At 38.5% G+C, this 18,419-nt stretch overlaps 1 protein-coding gene across 1 annotated transcript in view; it reads right to left on the reverse strand.

Annotated features, from left to right (window-relative positions):
- Positions 1-303: 303 nt before the first annotated feature.
- EIF3M (eukaryotic translation initiation factor 3 subunit M) overlaps positions 304-18,419 on the reverse strand; it is a 29,260-nt gene continuing 11,144 nt past the window's right edge. The window contains exons 6-11 of the mRNA XM_061610541.1: positions 14,235-14,318; positions 12,731-12,830; positions 9,045-9,126; positions 1,943-2,086; positions 1,016-1,076; positions 304-583 (exon numbers count right to left, since the gene is read on the reverse strand). Coding sequence (XP_061466525.1) covers positions 463-583; positions 1,016-1,076; positions 1,943-2,086; positions 9,045-9,126; positions 12,731-12,830; positions 14,235-14,318 — 592 coding nt within the window. The 3' untranslated portion in view covers positions 304-462. The remainder of the gene's footprint in view (positions 584-1,015; positions 1,077-1,942; positions 2,087-9,044; positions 9,127-12,730; positions 12,831-14,234; positions 14,319-18,419) is intronic.

Here is an 18,419-nt window from a genome sequence, read left to right on the forward strand (position 1 = left end):
TTTCTAAACACGTGTATTTGGAAACCTGCACAAAGCCAATAAAGGCTTCCAATAGTGGAAGTATAGGGACAAATGCCATGTATAAAGAAACCTGCTTGCCTCTCTACAGTTACGTCTATCTTCCTTTCTAAAAAATACCTTAGAATAGATATTTCACTTGAAAGTTACCAATGCAATTAAATCAGAAGACACCCTCATTTAGAAAGATTGTATGATTATCCACATGACTATTCTGCTACCTTTTTCTTATCTTGTACCAGAATACAACACCATCTTATGATTATGAAAGCAGAACAGGACTCATTCTGGTTTAAATTTTATTGCTTTATTAGCCTATAGTTCAAATTAATGTATTCCAGCCAATTAGATATTTTGAAGAAATAAAAAATTCAAAAAATTAAGTTGAATGGTTTATTATAGCTGAGTTTCCACCTGATATAAACCAAACATTACATAAAAGAATCAGGTATCCGACAAACTGAGCAGACTGTTTTTTACTTGATTCAAATTTAGTTTCCAGAAGTTAAGCATATCATACAGCTGTTGCCACTGCTGCTTTCCAAAGGTCCGATGTGTGCTGTGACTAAAGTAAAGAAATGTAAAAAGGAATTGTATCAGTATACCCATATTTTGTGAACATATCTATTCAAAAATAAGGAAAATGCAGGATACAATATATATGGAAACAAAACAGTTTTACCCTGTATAACAAGGCTTTGTAGTACCAGCTAGTCTGGTATTCTGCAGCTATCAGTACGTAAAAGATCAGAAAAAACTCATTAGTATTCTTGCCACTGTTTGGCCATTAAATGAAATGTGCTGGAAAATAGGACTCTTTCATTAAATAAGCTAATCACATTCAGTCTGAGCTTTAATAAAATTATGATAAATAGCAACTACTTAACTACAGGCAACTGATAGGAATATCCTGCTTCTAGTTAAAATATTAAACAGATGTATAAGTGTTATAATTAGCACTGCACTGAGATCCTTCACAAAAAAACCTAAGGCTTACCTGACCACTACTTTTCTCTGTGTTTGATCAATTTTGCAGTGTACCATTTTTGTCTTTACAGCTGCAAAAAGGGGGAAAATGAATTTCTTTTAATATGTATTAAAACACTGACTGGTAAGAGCTTTGGTAATTCTCTGGAACTGAAGCGAATGAAAGTATACCCTTCCAATGGGTGTTCATTTTTGTTGTTATACCCTGGCATGTAGAAAAAAGAGTTACAAGGAAGTCATTCATGAATCTCCTTGCATAGTGCTACATACATTACAGTATAATGTGCACTTTTTACAAGGACCGTCTCACTTGAAAACACATCTTATTTTAACAAACAATTAAAAATTGTACAACTAAAATATCACAAAGAAATGTTGCAATTAAGGATAGTTGACTATTCCATTTCAGATGTAGTTACAATAATAGAGCAATCACAGCAAAAGCCTGGGGAGGCAAAAACAGTTGGAAAACCCTCTGCTATGCAGGCCAAGGTGGAAGGTGCTGGGGGGAAGCTCTCCCTTTTGCCATGTTAGCTCCAGGCTGCCATAACAGAAGGGCCCAAGGCTTGGGCCTGGATAATCCAGAAGGCCTTGGATCCAGAGGCACTAGGGGCTCCAAAGCCACTGGTACCCTGCCCCAAAATGGCCCAATTCAGAGCTTTCCACTAGCTACAACTGGTAGTAGCATAGGTGGAGCTGGGGCCTCCACTGCAGTGAAGCTATTCCCCCACCAGTAATTCTTCCCTTTGCCAAAAGAGGCTGGAGAGGTGATTGCACACCATCTTAACCATCTGCTCTAGCCATCAACATCGAAGGGTCAGAATTGCTCCGCAGACTTTTGACACACATTTTCAAATCACAACTGGTGCACAAGTTTTCAATACGAGTAAATTTCATAAAAGCCTGCTTATAATATAAACAAATAAACTCCTCTTACCATCAATAACAAATGCCTCAACATCATCAGCTCCAATTAGAAGTTCCTGCTGCATAGTGTCAAATGATATTTCCTTGTTTTCCACTGCCATTCCCATAAAGGTAAGCAGTCTCATTTTTGCCATGTTCTGTTCATGCAGTAAACCTGCATTAGAGATCACTAAAATGTAAGTGTTTACTAGTAAATGCTGATAAACAACTTTAAAAAGATTTTCATATTTTATTATTTAGGATAATTGTATTTTTACACTGCTGTAATTCACTGTAGGTAAGCAATCTTTTTTATTATTATTATTATTAACAACAACAACACTTCATGTTGTCTCTTAAGACTGTATTGAACCAGATGTAGATGTTGCCGCCAAGCTCATGGCACTGCAGAGCACTGTCAACTCAGTCTTAAGCCTAACACCAGTGCAATGATCTTAGAACAATAATTCATTCCCACTGTCACTGATATTCACAGGTGAATACTGATAGTTATACAACAAAATGACACTACCCACACACAAGGGGAGTATCCACAGCCTTAGGAGAACCCCAAGGGTTTGCAGAAGTACAAAAATATATTAAGGAAAAACCCAAACAGCTCACTGAGAGCTCAGCATGCTCTGTAGACACAGAACGATGAGCCAGTTGAAAAAGAAAACTAGGGTAAGAGGGGAACAGAATAGACTTGCTGGATGCAGCCAGTGGAGAGGGATGTTGTGCTGTGGCAGCCCTGGAATGTTCAAAGCGCTGCCTATCAAAGGCAGGAGACTAGCTGAAAGAAGAGGCAAGAAGTACAGAGTGTGAGGACAGTGGAAGAAGTGTGGTTGTTTTTTCCTCCATTGTCTTTTCTCCATTTGATGGAAGCAGACCCACAGATATAAAAAGGGAGAGAATCATGCCACTGTTTGAATAGATAGCTTCCTGGTTCACATTCAGAAGCTATATAAGTGTTCCTAGGGACAGAAATGAAAGATCTCCAAACAGAGAGAAATCCAAGATTTTAATGTAGTTGAGATTAAGCAGCAGTGTGCTCACCATCCTTGCTCCCAATAAAGTCAAAAGGTTGCAGAAAAGAGTTCCTGCTGTATCTCTTAAATCTCCCTGTTAATGCAAATTCCAAAGCAAATGCAGTTCAGTATTGCAGTTTTGAAGAGGTTCTGGTGGGTGGAGTAGCTTACAACAGCTCTGCAAGGTAGTTCATGCTAAATACTGCAGGTCAGGGTGCTGAGCTTAAAAAAATCATGCAGTGCTATCCAGAAGTATTAGAAACCTAGTGCCATTTGGCCTTCTGCAAGCAGTTTACAATTACCCTGTAGTGTTACCCATTGCTTTTATCCCCATGTTACAGGCTGGGCAGAGAGAGTAGTATATTTCTTATTATTTAACAAAATTTATATGTTTAAATGTAAAGATCTCTAAGTGGTTTACAGAGTGTAAAAATAATTAAAATTATAAATAAAAGTTAAAAACAAGTAATTAAAACAGCAATTAACTAAAGAGATCAACATCTATGTGTCTACAATCTGTGTATACAACCTATGTGAGTATAACCTACAATCTATGTGCATACAATCACTATGCAATGTAGCTCATGTTATAGCACTGTTGTAGATTGCTGATATTTACAAATCAAGCTGATATTGAAGGCTTGATCCAGTTTTTTCCCTTAATCACCTAGCAGCTGCATTAAAACAAAACAAAAAAAGGGGGGGGAGTGACAGATGGGGTGAAGAAAAAGTTGCACAACAGAAGTGAGGCTGTAGGTATACTTGTGTCATAGGGAAAGAAAAAACTAGGAACTACAAAAAGATGATGACGGGAATGCATTATGAGGTGCACAGAGAAAAAGGAGATAACAGTTGGGGATACAACCCACAGATATTGTGGGTTGGGGAAGAGTAGGGATAGATGGCTTAGTTGATTTCTGAACCATGTCATGTACTTTGGTACTTTTTTGAGCCAAAAACTGCAATGCAAAATTCAAAGCAGTGCAAAACCTAAAGGATCATTATGTTCTGACCTTCATTTTTCTCTGGGAGATGCAGATCAGGTCAGTTTGCATTGGAATTTGCAAAGAAAAGAGGAAAAGATAACTATGTTGGTGCAAAGAGACCTGCACAGGGTGGAAATTGGAAAAGGGACAGCTTAGGGGTACTGCTTGATTCATCTTTGTCAAGGCTCAAGTACCCTCTGTGGCTAGGAGTGCCTCTTACCAGCTTTATCTGGTTCGTCAGCTACAGCCATTCCTGGACAGGGATGGTCTGACCACTGTAGTCCACATGTTGATAATCTCAAGGCTGGATTACTGCAATACACCCTATGTGGGACTGCCCTTAGGCCTGGTTCAAAAATTCCACCTGGTGCAAAATGTGGCAGCCAGATTGCGGATGGGGGCACATGGGTGACATGTAACACCACTGTTAAAAGATTTGCACTGGCTGCCCATCTATTACCGAGCCAAGTTCAAGGTCCTTGTATTAACTTACAAAGACCTGAACAACTTAGAATCAAGCTGTCTTAGGGACCGGCTGAAGCTTAATATCCCAGCTTGATCACTGAGATCATCTGCAGAAGTGGCACTGGTCATCTCTCAAGTTAACAAGGTTCATGTACCATCGACACGTAATCGAGCCTTTAGTGTTATCGGCCAGGTTCTCTGGAATGCTCTGCCAACAGAGATTTAGTAGGTACTTTCTGTTTTAACTTTTAACCGCCTGCTGAAAAACTTTCTATTCTGCCAGGCTTATGTAGGCAGTTAAGAAGATGTCTCTTTGCAGTGGTTGATCTTGCTTTTACTGTATTTTTAATGGTTTTTATTATATTATTTTTATTTGTAAACCGCTTTGCTTGTTTTGAAATGAAACAGCGGTATACAAATATGTTTATAAACAAATAGTAATATACCAAAGTACAAGGAAACCTGTGGTGGTACAAAGACAGAACGCTATGGAGTGCAGAGAGGAAAAAAGAGAACAACAGATGAGGTGAAGAAACAGAAAAAAGCTTTCAGATGTTGATGGAAAACAGTAAAGAGCACACTATAAAGGTGAGGACAATGGAGTGCTGAAGGTATAGAGAGAAAAGGGGATGGTTAATAGTGAGGGAGCTGCAAATAGTATGCTATATTGTAGGTTGAGAGAAAGGAAGTTAAAAGTAGCCCTACTAAGCTATCTCCTCCATGTTGTATACATATGGAAGGGGAAGCAGGATCACACCTGCTCTAATAGTCCTGCCTTGAGGTCCGTGCAACATCTGGAAGGGGATCACATATGTGTACAGAAAAAATGTAGTAGCATAAAAGCCAGCCACAAAAGCATTAACTTCCAACTGTTTCTGATACTATAGTTAAGATTTCTTGAAAGTCATTTGCCAGCACCAACTCATAATATAGTATGACCCTTAATCCTAAACAAATAGATGTACTATTCTGCAAGAGGAAACAAACTCATTCTATGGAGAAGGAAAGATAAAAAGTGAAATAGCAGAACTGAAACATAAGGAGGTGATTGTGACCCTTCAACCCAATGCAAGAAGTACACATGCTTTCCAAGTGTCAGCTCTTATTGCCCTTGTTTTTAGGGGAGTGACTGAACTGATTTCAAAATACACTGTAAATTTCTAGAAGATACATTTTCAGTTTCTTGTTACTCATTCTATATTAGGAACAATTTGAGTTTAATTCATTCATTTCAACCTTTATTTATACTAATCTTTACATGGGGGGAAGAGGAGAAAACTCATCTTGTTGAGTTCTACAAATGTTATCGAATATGAAAATTCTGATTTACAGCAATCTTCTGCATTAGCTAGCGCTGATGGGGATTCTAGTCCAAAACATTTTGAGGACACCAGGTTGGGGCAGGCTGTTATAAATAGGCATTAATACATAAAACAGCAAATAAAAAACAAGTTTGTGTATAATTTAATTTTTGTTTTGTTTTGCAAAATACTTGACTAATGTTTCTGTAAAATAGACTCTCTCAAGTTTCAGACATAGGAAAAGCAGTTTGGATAAGACAGCCTGAACGCTCAACAAATATTTATGTTTTGAATTAATAACACTGTTAGACTAACAGAAGAGCAGGGAAGCACATTACTACCAGACATAATGTTGTGTTAATTAGCAATAATTATGATGCAGGCTATTTATCTGGCACCAATTCAACAAAAATGTGATCATCATAACTCAAACAAATAGGAAGCTTCAGAAACTATACCTAACTGGGAGTAATGGAAATCTACAAGCACCAAAATCAATTAGTGCACATAAACTCTAATTAACAAATGCAAATGAGATGTTAATTACCCTTCTAAAGTAAAAAGGTTGCCCATGCTACTAGAGTTAAATGTGAACATGTTAGGGCGATTCACAGTTGACACAAGCTAATACAACTGTTGGCCTAACTTGTCAGCATTAATAAAACACATTGTAACAACTGATGCCACCTGTGGAAGCTTTTACTGAATAGATTTTATAGCCAGATGAGGCTTGTTATTAATTTTGAACCACAACAAAATTAACAGGTGATCTAAAAGGGAAAATACTAATTTGAAATAAATAAATATTAGATCGCAATATTAAAAGTATGCTAGCCATTTCTGGGATTACTAACAATAGCATAAAGTTAACAATCCTGGCTTGCCTTAACTGGTTGACACACAAAGAATTAGATGTGATGTGCTACATCCTACATCTGAATGTATTCCAAATATATAAAAAATACATTATTTTTACACACAGACAATTGATAATGGCTAACTAAGTCATAGATCCACTGAGGTCCACTGAGTTTGATGGGTCTATTTAGAGCATGAGTGATGTTAGATATCACCCAATTGGTTCAACCAATTGCGCAAACATTTGTTTGTTATGTTTATACTCCCTGCCCCCAAATGAAAATCAGTTGCCTTTGAATGCACTTGATTGGCACAATGTAATGCATGGTAACTTTCCCAGTAATAGAGGCACTCCTAGAATTTTAAAAAAATATTCTGATGTTTAATGAGCACTACAGTAATTTACATGCTATTATAAAGTTTAAAATAAACTCATTTAAGCAGTAGCTGTACTAGCTACCATAAAGAAAAAAGCTTTCTTTGCACTAAAAAATTAAATTTTTGTTCTAAAATTTCAACATGGTGGGGACAGTTCCACCTCAATCAAACTATTAATATAGTTGTGGTCCTAATTTTTTGTTTTAGTTTAAAAGCTATTATACAATTTTTCCATATGAAATTAATCTGTATTTTGGTCACTTTTATGAAAAACACACCCAATTTTATGGAAACATTTATTCATTGCCAGTATATCTATACCTTAATGTAGTAATATAAAAGCCTGCATCACTGAACATTTTTTGCATTGTCACTGACCCTTGTCCTAAAATGCTGCAATACAGAAAAAGTAATTTTCATGCATGCAATAGCTTATGAACCAGTGCTCCTTTGAAACAGTCAATTACACATCAATGGGGGAGTGTCAAAGTGTTAATTACTACTCCTTTTTTTCCACAGTGTGTAAATAAAGAGGGTGCTGACATTAACATTCCATCACAAAGCTTCATCCTATGAAACATATTAACTGGAATAGAATGTGGCTTGGTAGGTTTAATACATCTGCAAAAAATTAAGCTTGCATAAGAACACTTGAAAGTACTCAATCTGACTGTACTTCAGCTTTGTTAAATAGAGATTTGGCTGATTCACAACATGATCCTACTCAGGGCTTCAGCTGCTCCTCAAACAGCATCTTGTCCATTCAATATCCTGCCTGGGAACCCATATGTTCTCTGCTGCACGTTTGTTACTAGCTTTGAGGAAATGGCCGCTTATGCAGTACTCGTGGGGTATGCAGGGATTCCCCCTAAGCACTCAGGCAGCACTGCTGATAATTACACCTTGCTTAGTGCATAGGTGGAGTCTATAATCAGCATAAGAAAAGCAAGGGGACAAGATAGAGGCTAACTTCAAACAACCGAGTTCTTAATCATTCAGACAATAACATTTGAAAAATAAACTTATTTTCTCTATCTCCCACCTTTGAGTAATTTAGTAGGCATAATTTAGGTGTCTTCTCAGAATTCTCAAACTGACTAAAAACTATTTTCAGTTTAGAAATGCAGATTCAATAATCTGAATGCCTATCTGCTCCTAGTGACCACAGCTAACATTTCAGGATTTATTGTTCCTGTGCCTTTCCAAGTGAATGCTTGAAAACAACAATTCAAACAAAATGGGCAGCAATTTCTAACACTTGGAAGCAAAAGTATCCAATTCAGAGTAAAGAGTCACCAAACTGGATAATTATATTTTGATACAGTTTTTGACATTCCATAACTACACACAATTGGAAAGGAAACTCCATTATGGTTTAATATAAGCACTGCTAACTTTTTTTTTTTTGCACAAGGACCGCATGCACCCTCAACCAATCCTCTGGGGGCTGCATACTGATCAGCAAAGCCACTGAGAGAATTGGAGTGCGAGCTATCCCAACTGGTGAAGACATGAGAGGAGAAAATCAAACTGTACTGGAGAGCCAAAGGATAGACATAAAATGCCTAGGCCTAACCCCCATTTTGGGGGCCTGATCTGACCACCCTCCTCCAGCAAATTTTCCTGGCTCCTTCAGGTCACATCAAGAACTGCTGGGGTGGGTGGAGCAAATACCCTAACTGGGATACAAATGGCCACCCTCCTTGGTCATCAGATCAACCATTTGATGAGCAGAGAGGGGACAATAACTCCCCCTCCTTAGCTGATCTGTATGCTGCCCCAGAGGGTTCATCAAAGGTGAATGTAGCACTTGAGCCAACAAAGGTTAGCCACCCGTGCTCTAACCAGACAACAGTGCTTATGTTACAACGCAATGCAGAGCAAATAGTCATAGCACCTCCCTCCTGACTAGTTGGGCTAGGTCAGCCATCAGATGTTGTTGGACCACAATTCTCATCTTTCCTGACCATCGGCAATGCTGTCTGAGGCTGATGGGAGTTGTGGTCCAACAACATCTGGAGGCACACTGGTTGGAAAAGGCTGGGCTAGGTTTATATCATGGGCATAACCACATAAATAAGGCATTGGGCATACAAACATGCATTAAAAAAACTTACCAAGAGAGTCAATGAAGTCCTTGTTGTTCTGATAAAACCGGACATAGGACGCTAATTTAGCACTTACAAAAATTGTCAAAAGCTATAAAGAAGAAATTCTTAATTATAAGAACAGCTTAGGAAGGATGAAAATAAGAGCATGTCTAATGCAACAGATCTCATAAACATTTCATTTAGAGAATAGAACTTTCACATACAAAGTTAAACCATTACAGTCAAATGATGCCCAGAAAACATTGGCTGAATTCAGACAATCATGATTTAGAACAGGGTTGGGAACTTGTGGCCTCCCAGAAGTTGTTGGACTCCAGCTCTCATTAGCTCCAGTCAGCATGGCCAATAAGGGATGATAGGAGATGGAGTCCAACAACACCTGGAGGCCACAGACTCCATGTCCCTGGTTTAGGAGATTATCATGAAGGAGTCATTACAAGCCTTGAACTCACACACTCCCCCTTCCCTCTCTTTCTCCTCCTCTGCAAGGAAGAGGAGTGAAAGCTTTTGCTTTCCTTTTTGACTAAATCATTTTCCTGTTATGTACAAACTTTTTCTTGTAAAGCATTTTGGATTTGTTTTTTAAAGCAGAGTATAATTGACAGCCTGGCTTATTTGAACTTTATTCACTAAAACAAATAAGGATTAAACCACGGTTTGATTTCCTGGTTTCTTTTAACTAACTAGAGCTCATACAAAATGGGAAACTTATTTTGTCAAAACTGGAAAGAGAGAAGGAGTTGCATGCAACTCATCTGAGATAATCTAAACCGGGGTAGCCAATGTGATGCCCTCTAGATGTTGTTGAACCCCAGTTCCCATCAGCCCCAGGCAGCATGGCCAATGATCAGGAATTAGGAGAATTATAGTATAGCAACATCTATATCTAAATCTAATCTTAATCATAGTTTACATCAACCTTCCTCAACCTTGGATCCCCAGATGTTGTTGGATTACAAACCCCATTAGCCCCAGCTGGCATGGCCAACTGTTAGGAATAATGGAAAATGTAGTTCTTTGGGGACTCAAGATTGGAAAAGGCTGCAAATAGCTCAAGAGGTGCTTACTGTGGTGGTGAGTGGTGGCTATTGACATTAAAATGACAGTTTAAAGAAAAGGGGGATGAGTTTAGCTACTGCCTACAGCAGTGGCAACAAAAAAAACACTAAGAAAGAACGAAACAGGAAACCGTTACTGCTTGCCACCGTGGTAAGCATCTCCAAAACCAGTCACAACATATTAGGCCCCCACACCCCAAAACTGATAAAAAGGTCTACACCCCAAAACTGATAAAAAGGTCTTCCCGATTCACCACCCATAAATAAGGTGGCTTAATTTGGGGGAGGGAGTGTGCATTTAATCTCAGCTCTAACTAAAATTTACTGGCCGTGTTTGCACATTCTTAGCCTGCGGCAGAGAACCTGTGACAGTCCAGATATTGCTGGATACCAGCAAAGCCAGCATGACCAATAGACAGGTAATGGGAGTTGTAGTCCAGCAACATCTGGGTGGCCATAGGTTACCCACACCTGTGCTAAACCATAGTTAAGTTTCAAGTGAGCAAGCCGCAGTTAACCTCAGGTTCATGTGCTTCTCCCCTTCTTTTTCAATGCAGCAGGAATTTTAACTATAGGGCACCATGCTGTCCCGACTTGAAATTGTTGTTAATCATCTACATCAGCCTTCCCCAATCTAGTGCCCTCCAGATGCTTTGGACTACAACTTCCATCAGTCCAACCAGCATGGCTGTGCTTGCTGGATGGATGAAAGTTGTAGTCCAAAACAACTAGAGACCACTAGGCTGGGGAAGGCTGATACTAGTACCAATTTGAATCTTCCTGTATTCATGCTCAAGTCATTAAAACAGTAACACCCATGCAGCAGGCTGGGGATAATCCTGAGCGATGCAAAAGTATTAAAAATAGGCTAGAAAAAATCTAAGGGGGACTACCCACCGACCAACAATAATTCAATAACATGGAATGTTTAGAGATTAAGAGGAAAAAATCTGACAACTGGGTGAAGCAGAGAAGGAATAGAATTATCCCTAAGGACAGACAAGTACAAAAGATCTACAGGGATAAAATAATGGGGTGAAACCCCCCCCCAAACAACCTCATAGCATGGAATATTGAGACACTGAGGGGAGAAAAATCCTAACATTTTGGCAGAAGGGGGGGAAATAAAATTAAGTGACTGGAACAGAAGGACATAGAAATATATTAAATGGTTCTTTCTACTCTCTCTCTCTCTCTCTCTCTCTCTCTCTCTCTCTCTCTCTCTTAGAAAGGCCGTTTTATTACTGGATAATTTACTTTCTGGTTCACAATGAAGCAATTTTTAATGTTCCTAGGGATGAAGAGAAATCTGTCCATATTAATGGAGAAATTGAAGAATTTAATATAACTGGGATTCAGCACAAGAGAATCTACTGCCACCCCAAAACTGGATATCTCCAAAAACAGCCCAAGAATGGCTAAGCGTGCTCAATAGGCACAGAATGCTGACTGTGGAGAGTGAGTTGGGGAAGAGGATAAATGAAATGGAATGGCTAGAATCCTAAAGCACTACACATCAACACATTTTGTTGCAGGGCCCTAGTTGCCTCAGCTATGGTTAGTTTAAACAAGCCAGCTTCGGTAACGATGTTTGAAGTTGACTTGTCTGAAACCAACTGTATCTAATGTTAACCAGTTGGTTGGTCTGGACAGGGCAAGCTGTGATCAATCAAAAGCAGGATCAAAATCTTCTAAACTATTCCTCCCAACCTCTTGGAGGCAGGGGAGGAGAGGGGTAGTATACAGAGAACCCAAGGCTTATTCCTGATGATTCGTGTCATGCTGAACTATATTTTAGCATGACATGCAAATCCAAACATTATAAATGGCACAATACAAAATAAGTTAAATGCTCTTAAATCCCACTGAAATGGTCAAGCAAGCTAATTAATAATAATAATAATAAACTTTATTTCTACCCTGCCCTTTTTCCAATAGGACTCAGAGCGGCTTACAAGTAAAAACAACACCAATTAAAACATACAAAGTATACTATTAAAAAAGAATTAAATTACGAGAAAAATTAAAACCATAAAAAATAGGTTAAAAACAGCGGACAATTTAAAATAATAAAATCATATAATGTAGTCACCAAACCTATAACACTTAATCCTGGTCATTCTCTATCCCAAATGCCCGTTGAAATAAAACAGTCTTTACTTGTCACTGGAAAGACGGCAAGGAGGGAGCTGATCGTACCTCACTCGGAAGAGAGTTCCACAGCCTACGGGCAGCCACCGAAAAGGCCCTATCTCGTGTCTGCGTCATATGTGCTTGCGAAGGTGTGGGGAACACAAGAAGGGCCTCACCTGAAGATCTCAAATCCCGGACAGATTCATGTAGGGAGATACGATCTGTCAAATGGCCTGGACCTAAGCCGTATAGGGCTTTGTAGCTCAAAACCAGCACTTTGAATTGTGACCAGAAACAAATTGGCAGCCAGTGGAGCTGTTGTAACAGGGGAATTGTATGGTTCCTGTAACCAGCCCCGGTTAGTACTCTGGCTGTAGCTCTTTGTACCAATTTAAGTTTCCGAACAGTCTTCAAAGGCAGCTCCACGTAGAGCGCGTTACAGTAGTCTAAGCGGGATGTAACCACACACAGTATGCCAAGATTTTTGAAATGAATACTTACATCATGAATAAGTTCTCCTTCCAAAAATTTGACTGGTTTTAAGGCAAGAAGATGGTCAAAAAGAAACGTACTGGGATCCTTTAGCGCACGAACAATACACCTATTTAGAAAAGTAAAGTGTGCATACTTAAAACTAGAAATTCACCTTTCTTTTCTTAATAAATTTTTATTCCATTCTTCAAAAACAACAACTTCCAAATCCAACGCTTGAACAATAAAACAATTACAATACAAATTAAGGGACAGCAAACAAAAGCAGCACAAAAACAAATTTCTTCAGGTTGAAAATTCCCTTTAAAAATCCCTTGGCCAAGCACTAAAAATACAAGATGGACTTGGCGGCGAGCATTCCACAGACAGGGTAGCACCACAGAAAAAGCTTTTTTCCTAGTTTCCCCTTGCCATCTTTACTCAGCAGGGACCACCTGGAGAAAAACCTCCAACAATGACTTTGATGCACAGACAGACTGATGTGCCTAAGCAATGAAAGGTTTTAAGGGGTTAGGATCAACAAGAGACATGCTCTAACTCTGCATCACCATAGCAGTGGAAGTAGATAGCAACTATAGATTAATATTTGAAATAAATTTTAGATAGCTCCAGATAATGTCTAAAAACCTTGATGTTAACCATGCATACAACTGGCATTTTCTACAAACACTAAGATCAAAACAGAAGTCAAAGAGTTGCATTTTCCTCATATGGACAGATTCTTCATCCTGTGCAGAATGTATCACTGAGTTCACAAAGGAATTAGGAAGGAAATGAATTTAACCCTGCCCTAGACATGTACTTCAACTGAAATTTTCTTCCATTCCAGACAAGAAGGATATTATTTTTATACCAACAGGTCTTGGCCAGTGCTGAAACACAAAACTTCCTTAATATTTAGTTTGGCTTAATACTACTACTTTGTAAAAAGCAAGAGGCTGACATTTAGATGTTCTAAAGAGGCTTCCCCAAATGGAAAATATTTTGCATTAAATGATGAATCCCTGCCCTTACCACACATTTACCAGTTGTCCTCTCACCACCAACAAAAATGTTTTAGCAACATCACTTGCCATTATCTACAGCAGTGGTTCTCAAACATTTTTGGTTCGCGGCACACTGTAAAACATATAAAAATTTTCTGGCGCACTTCGTGTACAAAATTAAAAATATATTAATATATTTTAAACTATGAATAAAAATAACAAACTATAGAAAACTATTACTTACCCTATACAAATGGGTTTCTTCTCATTTTTAAAATTTACTTTCATAATATTTGAGGCACACCTAGCCACCTCTTAAGGCGCACCAGTGTGCCTGGGCACACCTTTTGAGAATCACTGATCTACAGTGTTATACAGATCTGAAGTAGTAAGCAAGATATTTAGGATGAGGGTGGGGGGAGAATAAGAATGTAGCATGTTTGGGATTGCATTTCTTGTTATTTGAAACATACATTGCCCAGCAATACTTAAAACAATCCTGAATAAAGTTCATAAGGTCACATTACCTGTGAGCATCAACTCTAGCTTGAGAAGCATTGTCCTCTGTGTAACTTCCCAGCAGCTCTACCATCACTTTTGCTGCACTATCACTATGAGGAGAAAACAAATAGTACTTCCTTTCAGAATAATTTCAAACATAACAATGTAATATAAGTAGACCCCTGCTAGATTGGACCACTGTGAGAACAGGATGCTGGACTAGATGGGCCTTTGGGATTGGACTTATATTATTTGAAACATTCACTGCACACCAATACTTAAAACAATCCCAAATTAATAGTAATGTTATCCATAGTTTAATTATGCACTGTGTGAACATGTACTTCTTTTTGTCTTTCTTGACTGTTCCAACATTCAGTTTTATTGGACGACCCCAGGTTCTAGTATTATGAGAAAGGGAGTATCAAAGGAAATATTTAGCTAGTTAAAAGGCATCGTGAAATTAGGACTGAAATGAAAAGTGCACTTGAAAGTATGCAGGAAGAGACTGTCACTGGTAGCAAAAAGATAAAATAGCACTATATAGTCATTCAGTTTAAGCTGTTTTTTTAAGTGGATCTTCACAGTTCATTTTATATTTTTAAACTGATGAATTACCTGCCAGTTACAGAAGGCTCTTTCTTAGGTGGAAACATCTTTACACGATTTACTAGAACACATCTGGATACAATCATTAAAAAGAAAAGTAATGCTGAAGATTGTATGAAAATGAAAATGCTCTGTGGGTGAACTCCGCTTGTGCAACAGGACCTCCCCTTCCTTCTCTCCCTTTCCCCCGTGCCCCCAAGATCTGGTTCCCCAACCCTCCAGAGCTGATTTGGAGAGTGCACAGGGGGCTGCAGGGGAGTGGAGAGGAGAGGAAAGTTCTGTTCTTCACATTCTTGTGTTAGCAAAACTAGAGATGTGAAGGCCTGGAAAAAAACCAGAAAAATTCAGAAAAAAATGTTTTTTTCGAAGCCTTCCCCCCCCTCCAAAATTGGAAAAAATGAAAAAATATGGATTATGGAATGTTTTATTTTAGCATGATGAATACAGTGTTTCAATGAATCTTGGTTCCGCCTCCACCTTTCTCAGTTCTTTTTATGGGAATGGATGCTTTATGTCTGCTTGACACTGTAGACGACTAGTGGAGACAAATACTTTTCTTTGTTATTAATGTTGGTTTCTTTTTTTAGAAATTATTTTTGCCTGCTCCTCATAAACTGGCAAAATGAAAGAGGTTCCTTACAGTTCTGGTGTTCCTCACAGTTCAGGATTTTGTAGATCCATTTGTTACAAAATAAAAGTAAAAATTTTAAAAAGTAAATTCAATTTGTAATAATTGTTTGAATAAAATGTACTTTTAATATACCAAATGTGATAATTTTATGCCAGACCAACTTGTACGTAATTACATTTGATGTTCCTGAAGTAACAAAGTGACTTTAAATCTGTAAAAAGTGCTAATATAGCATTTTTTCAATTTTTCTGAAAATTTCCTTTTTTGTTCAGGAAAAAAACTCCTATTTTTTCCCATGGCTTCAAAATTTCCAGAAATTTTACATCTCTAAGAAAAACTGGAGCATTTGATACCACCCAATGTTACATTCAAAATTGGGGAATCATATATGAGAACTATGCACCTATAAAATGTAGGGTTTAGCTTTTAATTGACTTTTCAAATAGGGCATTAACAGTAGGTAATAAAAGTACAGCTTTTCATGTACAAATTAGCTTAATTACCAGTTATTTTTCATTTGCAGTGCTGCGACTACCACTACAACCTATAGAGTTTTGTAAGAAAATCCCATTTCACTATTCAGCGCTTGTGATCTGCAAGATCCAAACAGAGCAGCTTAGGAAAATACTATTTCATATTATCATAATAAAAAGTTATAACTATACTTTAATCAAAACAAAGGAATTACCCATTTTTCTTAAAGCTCCAAAGCCTGACCTTTTACTTAATAGAACAGTATTTCTAATAGCCATAGTGAAATCTCAACATCTATTTTAAGATTTTGTTTTGACAAGTGATTATCATAACAATCAAGTCTGTCCTGGAAAAAGTCTTATCAAGGAGGTCCTGTAATTGGGCTTGTGGGAGTTGTAGTTCAAAAAAGTAACTTTTCCAAGCTCTGGATTCACGTGGTGGTGATGAAATGCCTTGTGCTACCATTTTACTACAGTAAATGTGTTATTACTAGTTAATATACATTTGCCATTTATGAAGGAGTCGGAGTTGGACAGTAGAAAAATCAGAGTCAAAGGTCTGGCGTACCGACTCCACAGCCCTGTCCTAAACTAAAAAAAAAGCTTCACATTTCTTTTATATGCTAACATGCCAATCTTTCATGTTCAAATTGACAATACAGTTTGGGTAACAAAAAAGGCTTCCAATTTAAACAAAATGGTATTCAGCGATTTGTATTAATGACAATAACTGCAACTAAATATGAAAGTAGAAATCTCATAGGCTTTAAGTGTTATTTTATAAGTGATAGAATGAAAGAGGATATTGTCCATACTTCACTTAGGAGTAATTAAGCAATTATAAAGATCAAAAAACAAATCAGCGTATTTCTACCACTGCAACTATATATACACCTATTCCACTTTCAGTCAGTCCACATGGAAAAACTCAGCCCAAGATAAACAATCACTTTGGGCTTGGAAATAATATCAATGCTCATCTGGTCTCCAACATTTCAGCAACCATTTTACGCCAAGCCCCAAAGTCAAACCCAAAGCAGGGGCTTCCTACCCCAGGATCATTTTTCCCATACCTCTCAGCATGCAGGCCGCAGCCCAAGATCAATCTCCTATCCCCATCTTTCTGAAACCTCAACAATTACAATCTAGCATTTAAAACCAGAATTAAAAAAGTCATCAAAACAGGAATAATAAAACCATTTCTAACTATCTCATGACCTATCCCTCAAGGTGGACTAACCCACCCACAGCTGTTGTTGCATTTTTAATACCCACAAAGTTTCCTGACAATCCATGGGAGCAAGCCATGCCCACTGGGATGAGTGGAGTTTGGAATTGGCAGATCTCCAGCTGAGCTGGATGAAATCCTTCATGAGGACTTAGCCAGAGATATACCGATGTTAAGTCCTCAGACAGCTTAGTCAGTGCTCAGGCTGAACAGGGGGCATTCCAAGGGAGTGGTGGGCCCGGGACAGAGGAGACCTACCTCTGTTCCAAATTCTGTTCAGCTTGACCATGTGACCTAGCAACGCAATGAAAGTTACACTGGCAAAAAAGGCTTGTGTAAATCAAACTCTATTTTAAAGGCTTGTTTTTCCTCTGCCACAATTGGGCTGGCTCAATCAGTAGCAGCCCTGCTCAGAAATGGTGTTTGGAATAGGGTACGACACCCCCAGCATAATTTAACCCAATGAACTTTACACAATCTTGAATCAAGCCCACCGATTCAAGAGACTTAAACCAAGTCACAGTTAATTCTGTGATTATACCAGAGCTACGCATAAATCTATGCTAAGAGAAACTTCCAATACCGGTGAAGTATTATTCATAAAATGTTGGTTTTCCTCTAATGATTGAGAATGGTATTTCAAACATAAGCAGCAGATAAAAATGTGATGCTTAAAGATGGCACTAAACAGAGGCACTCAGCCCAGCTCCGGTCTCCTGCCCTTGAAACATGTTTAAACTACTCCCAGCAATAGCTTCTGCTGAACACACTGGGACATGTCTCACTCGTGGGGCTCCCCTGCTGGCACCAGAGACCATTGGAATGGGGCAGAGACACACATAAGCTTCAAGGGAACTACCTCCAGCTCAATTGATTGATGGTTTGGTTTCCTATGCCCAGAATGAGGCTTGTATATATATATAAAACTTTAAAACTTGGGATCGGAAAATCGTCCATATATATATGGACAGTTTTCCGATCTCAAGTTTTAAAGTATATTATGAGGCTGCACAACTGAGTTGGCTATATTCATGAATATCACAATATGCTGAAAGATACATAGGGCTGGATTCAGATTTGTCCTTCCACAAATGTAAGGGTGCCTTCTTTTCACTGGAAGGACTACATTGCACCAGAGGCTTCGACCAGAGGGAGGGAGATGGGGACAATTTCTGCCGTCGTTTCCTTCTCCCTGCAGCCCATACATCACCTACAGTGTTCCAGAGTGTCTTCCAACCCTCCAGAACAGCTCTTCTGGGAGAGGCATTGG

This window comes from Rhineura floridana, chromosome 2, assembly GCF_030035675.1.
Source record: "Rhineura floridana isolate rRhiFlo1 chromosome 2, rRhiFlo1.hap2, whole genome shotgun sequence".
NCBI classification, from domain to species: domain Eukaryota; kingdom Metazoa; phylum Chordata; class Lepidosauria; order Squamata; family Rhineuridae; genus Rhineura; species Rhineura floridana.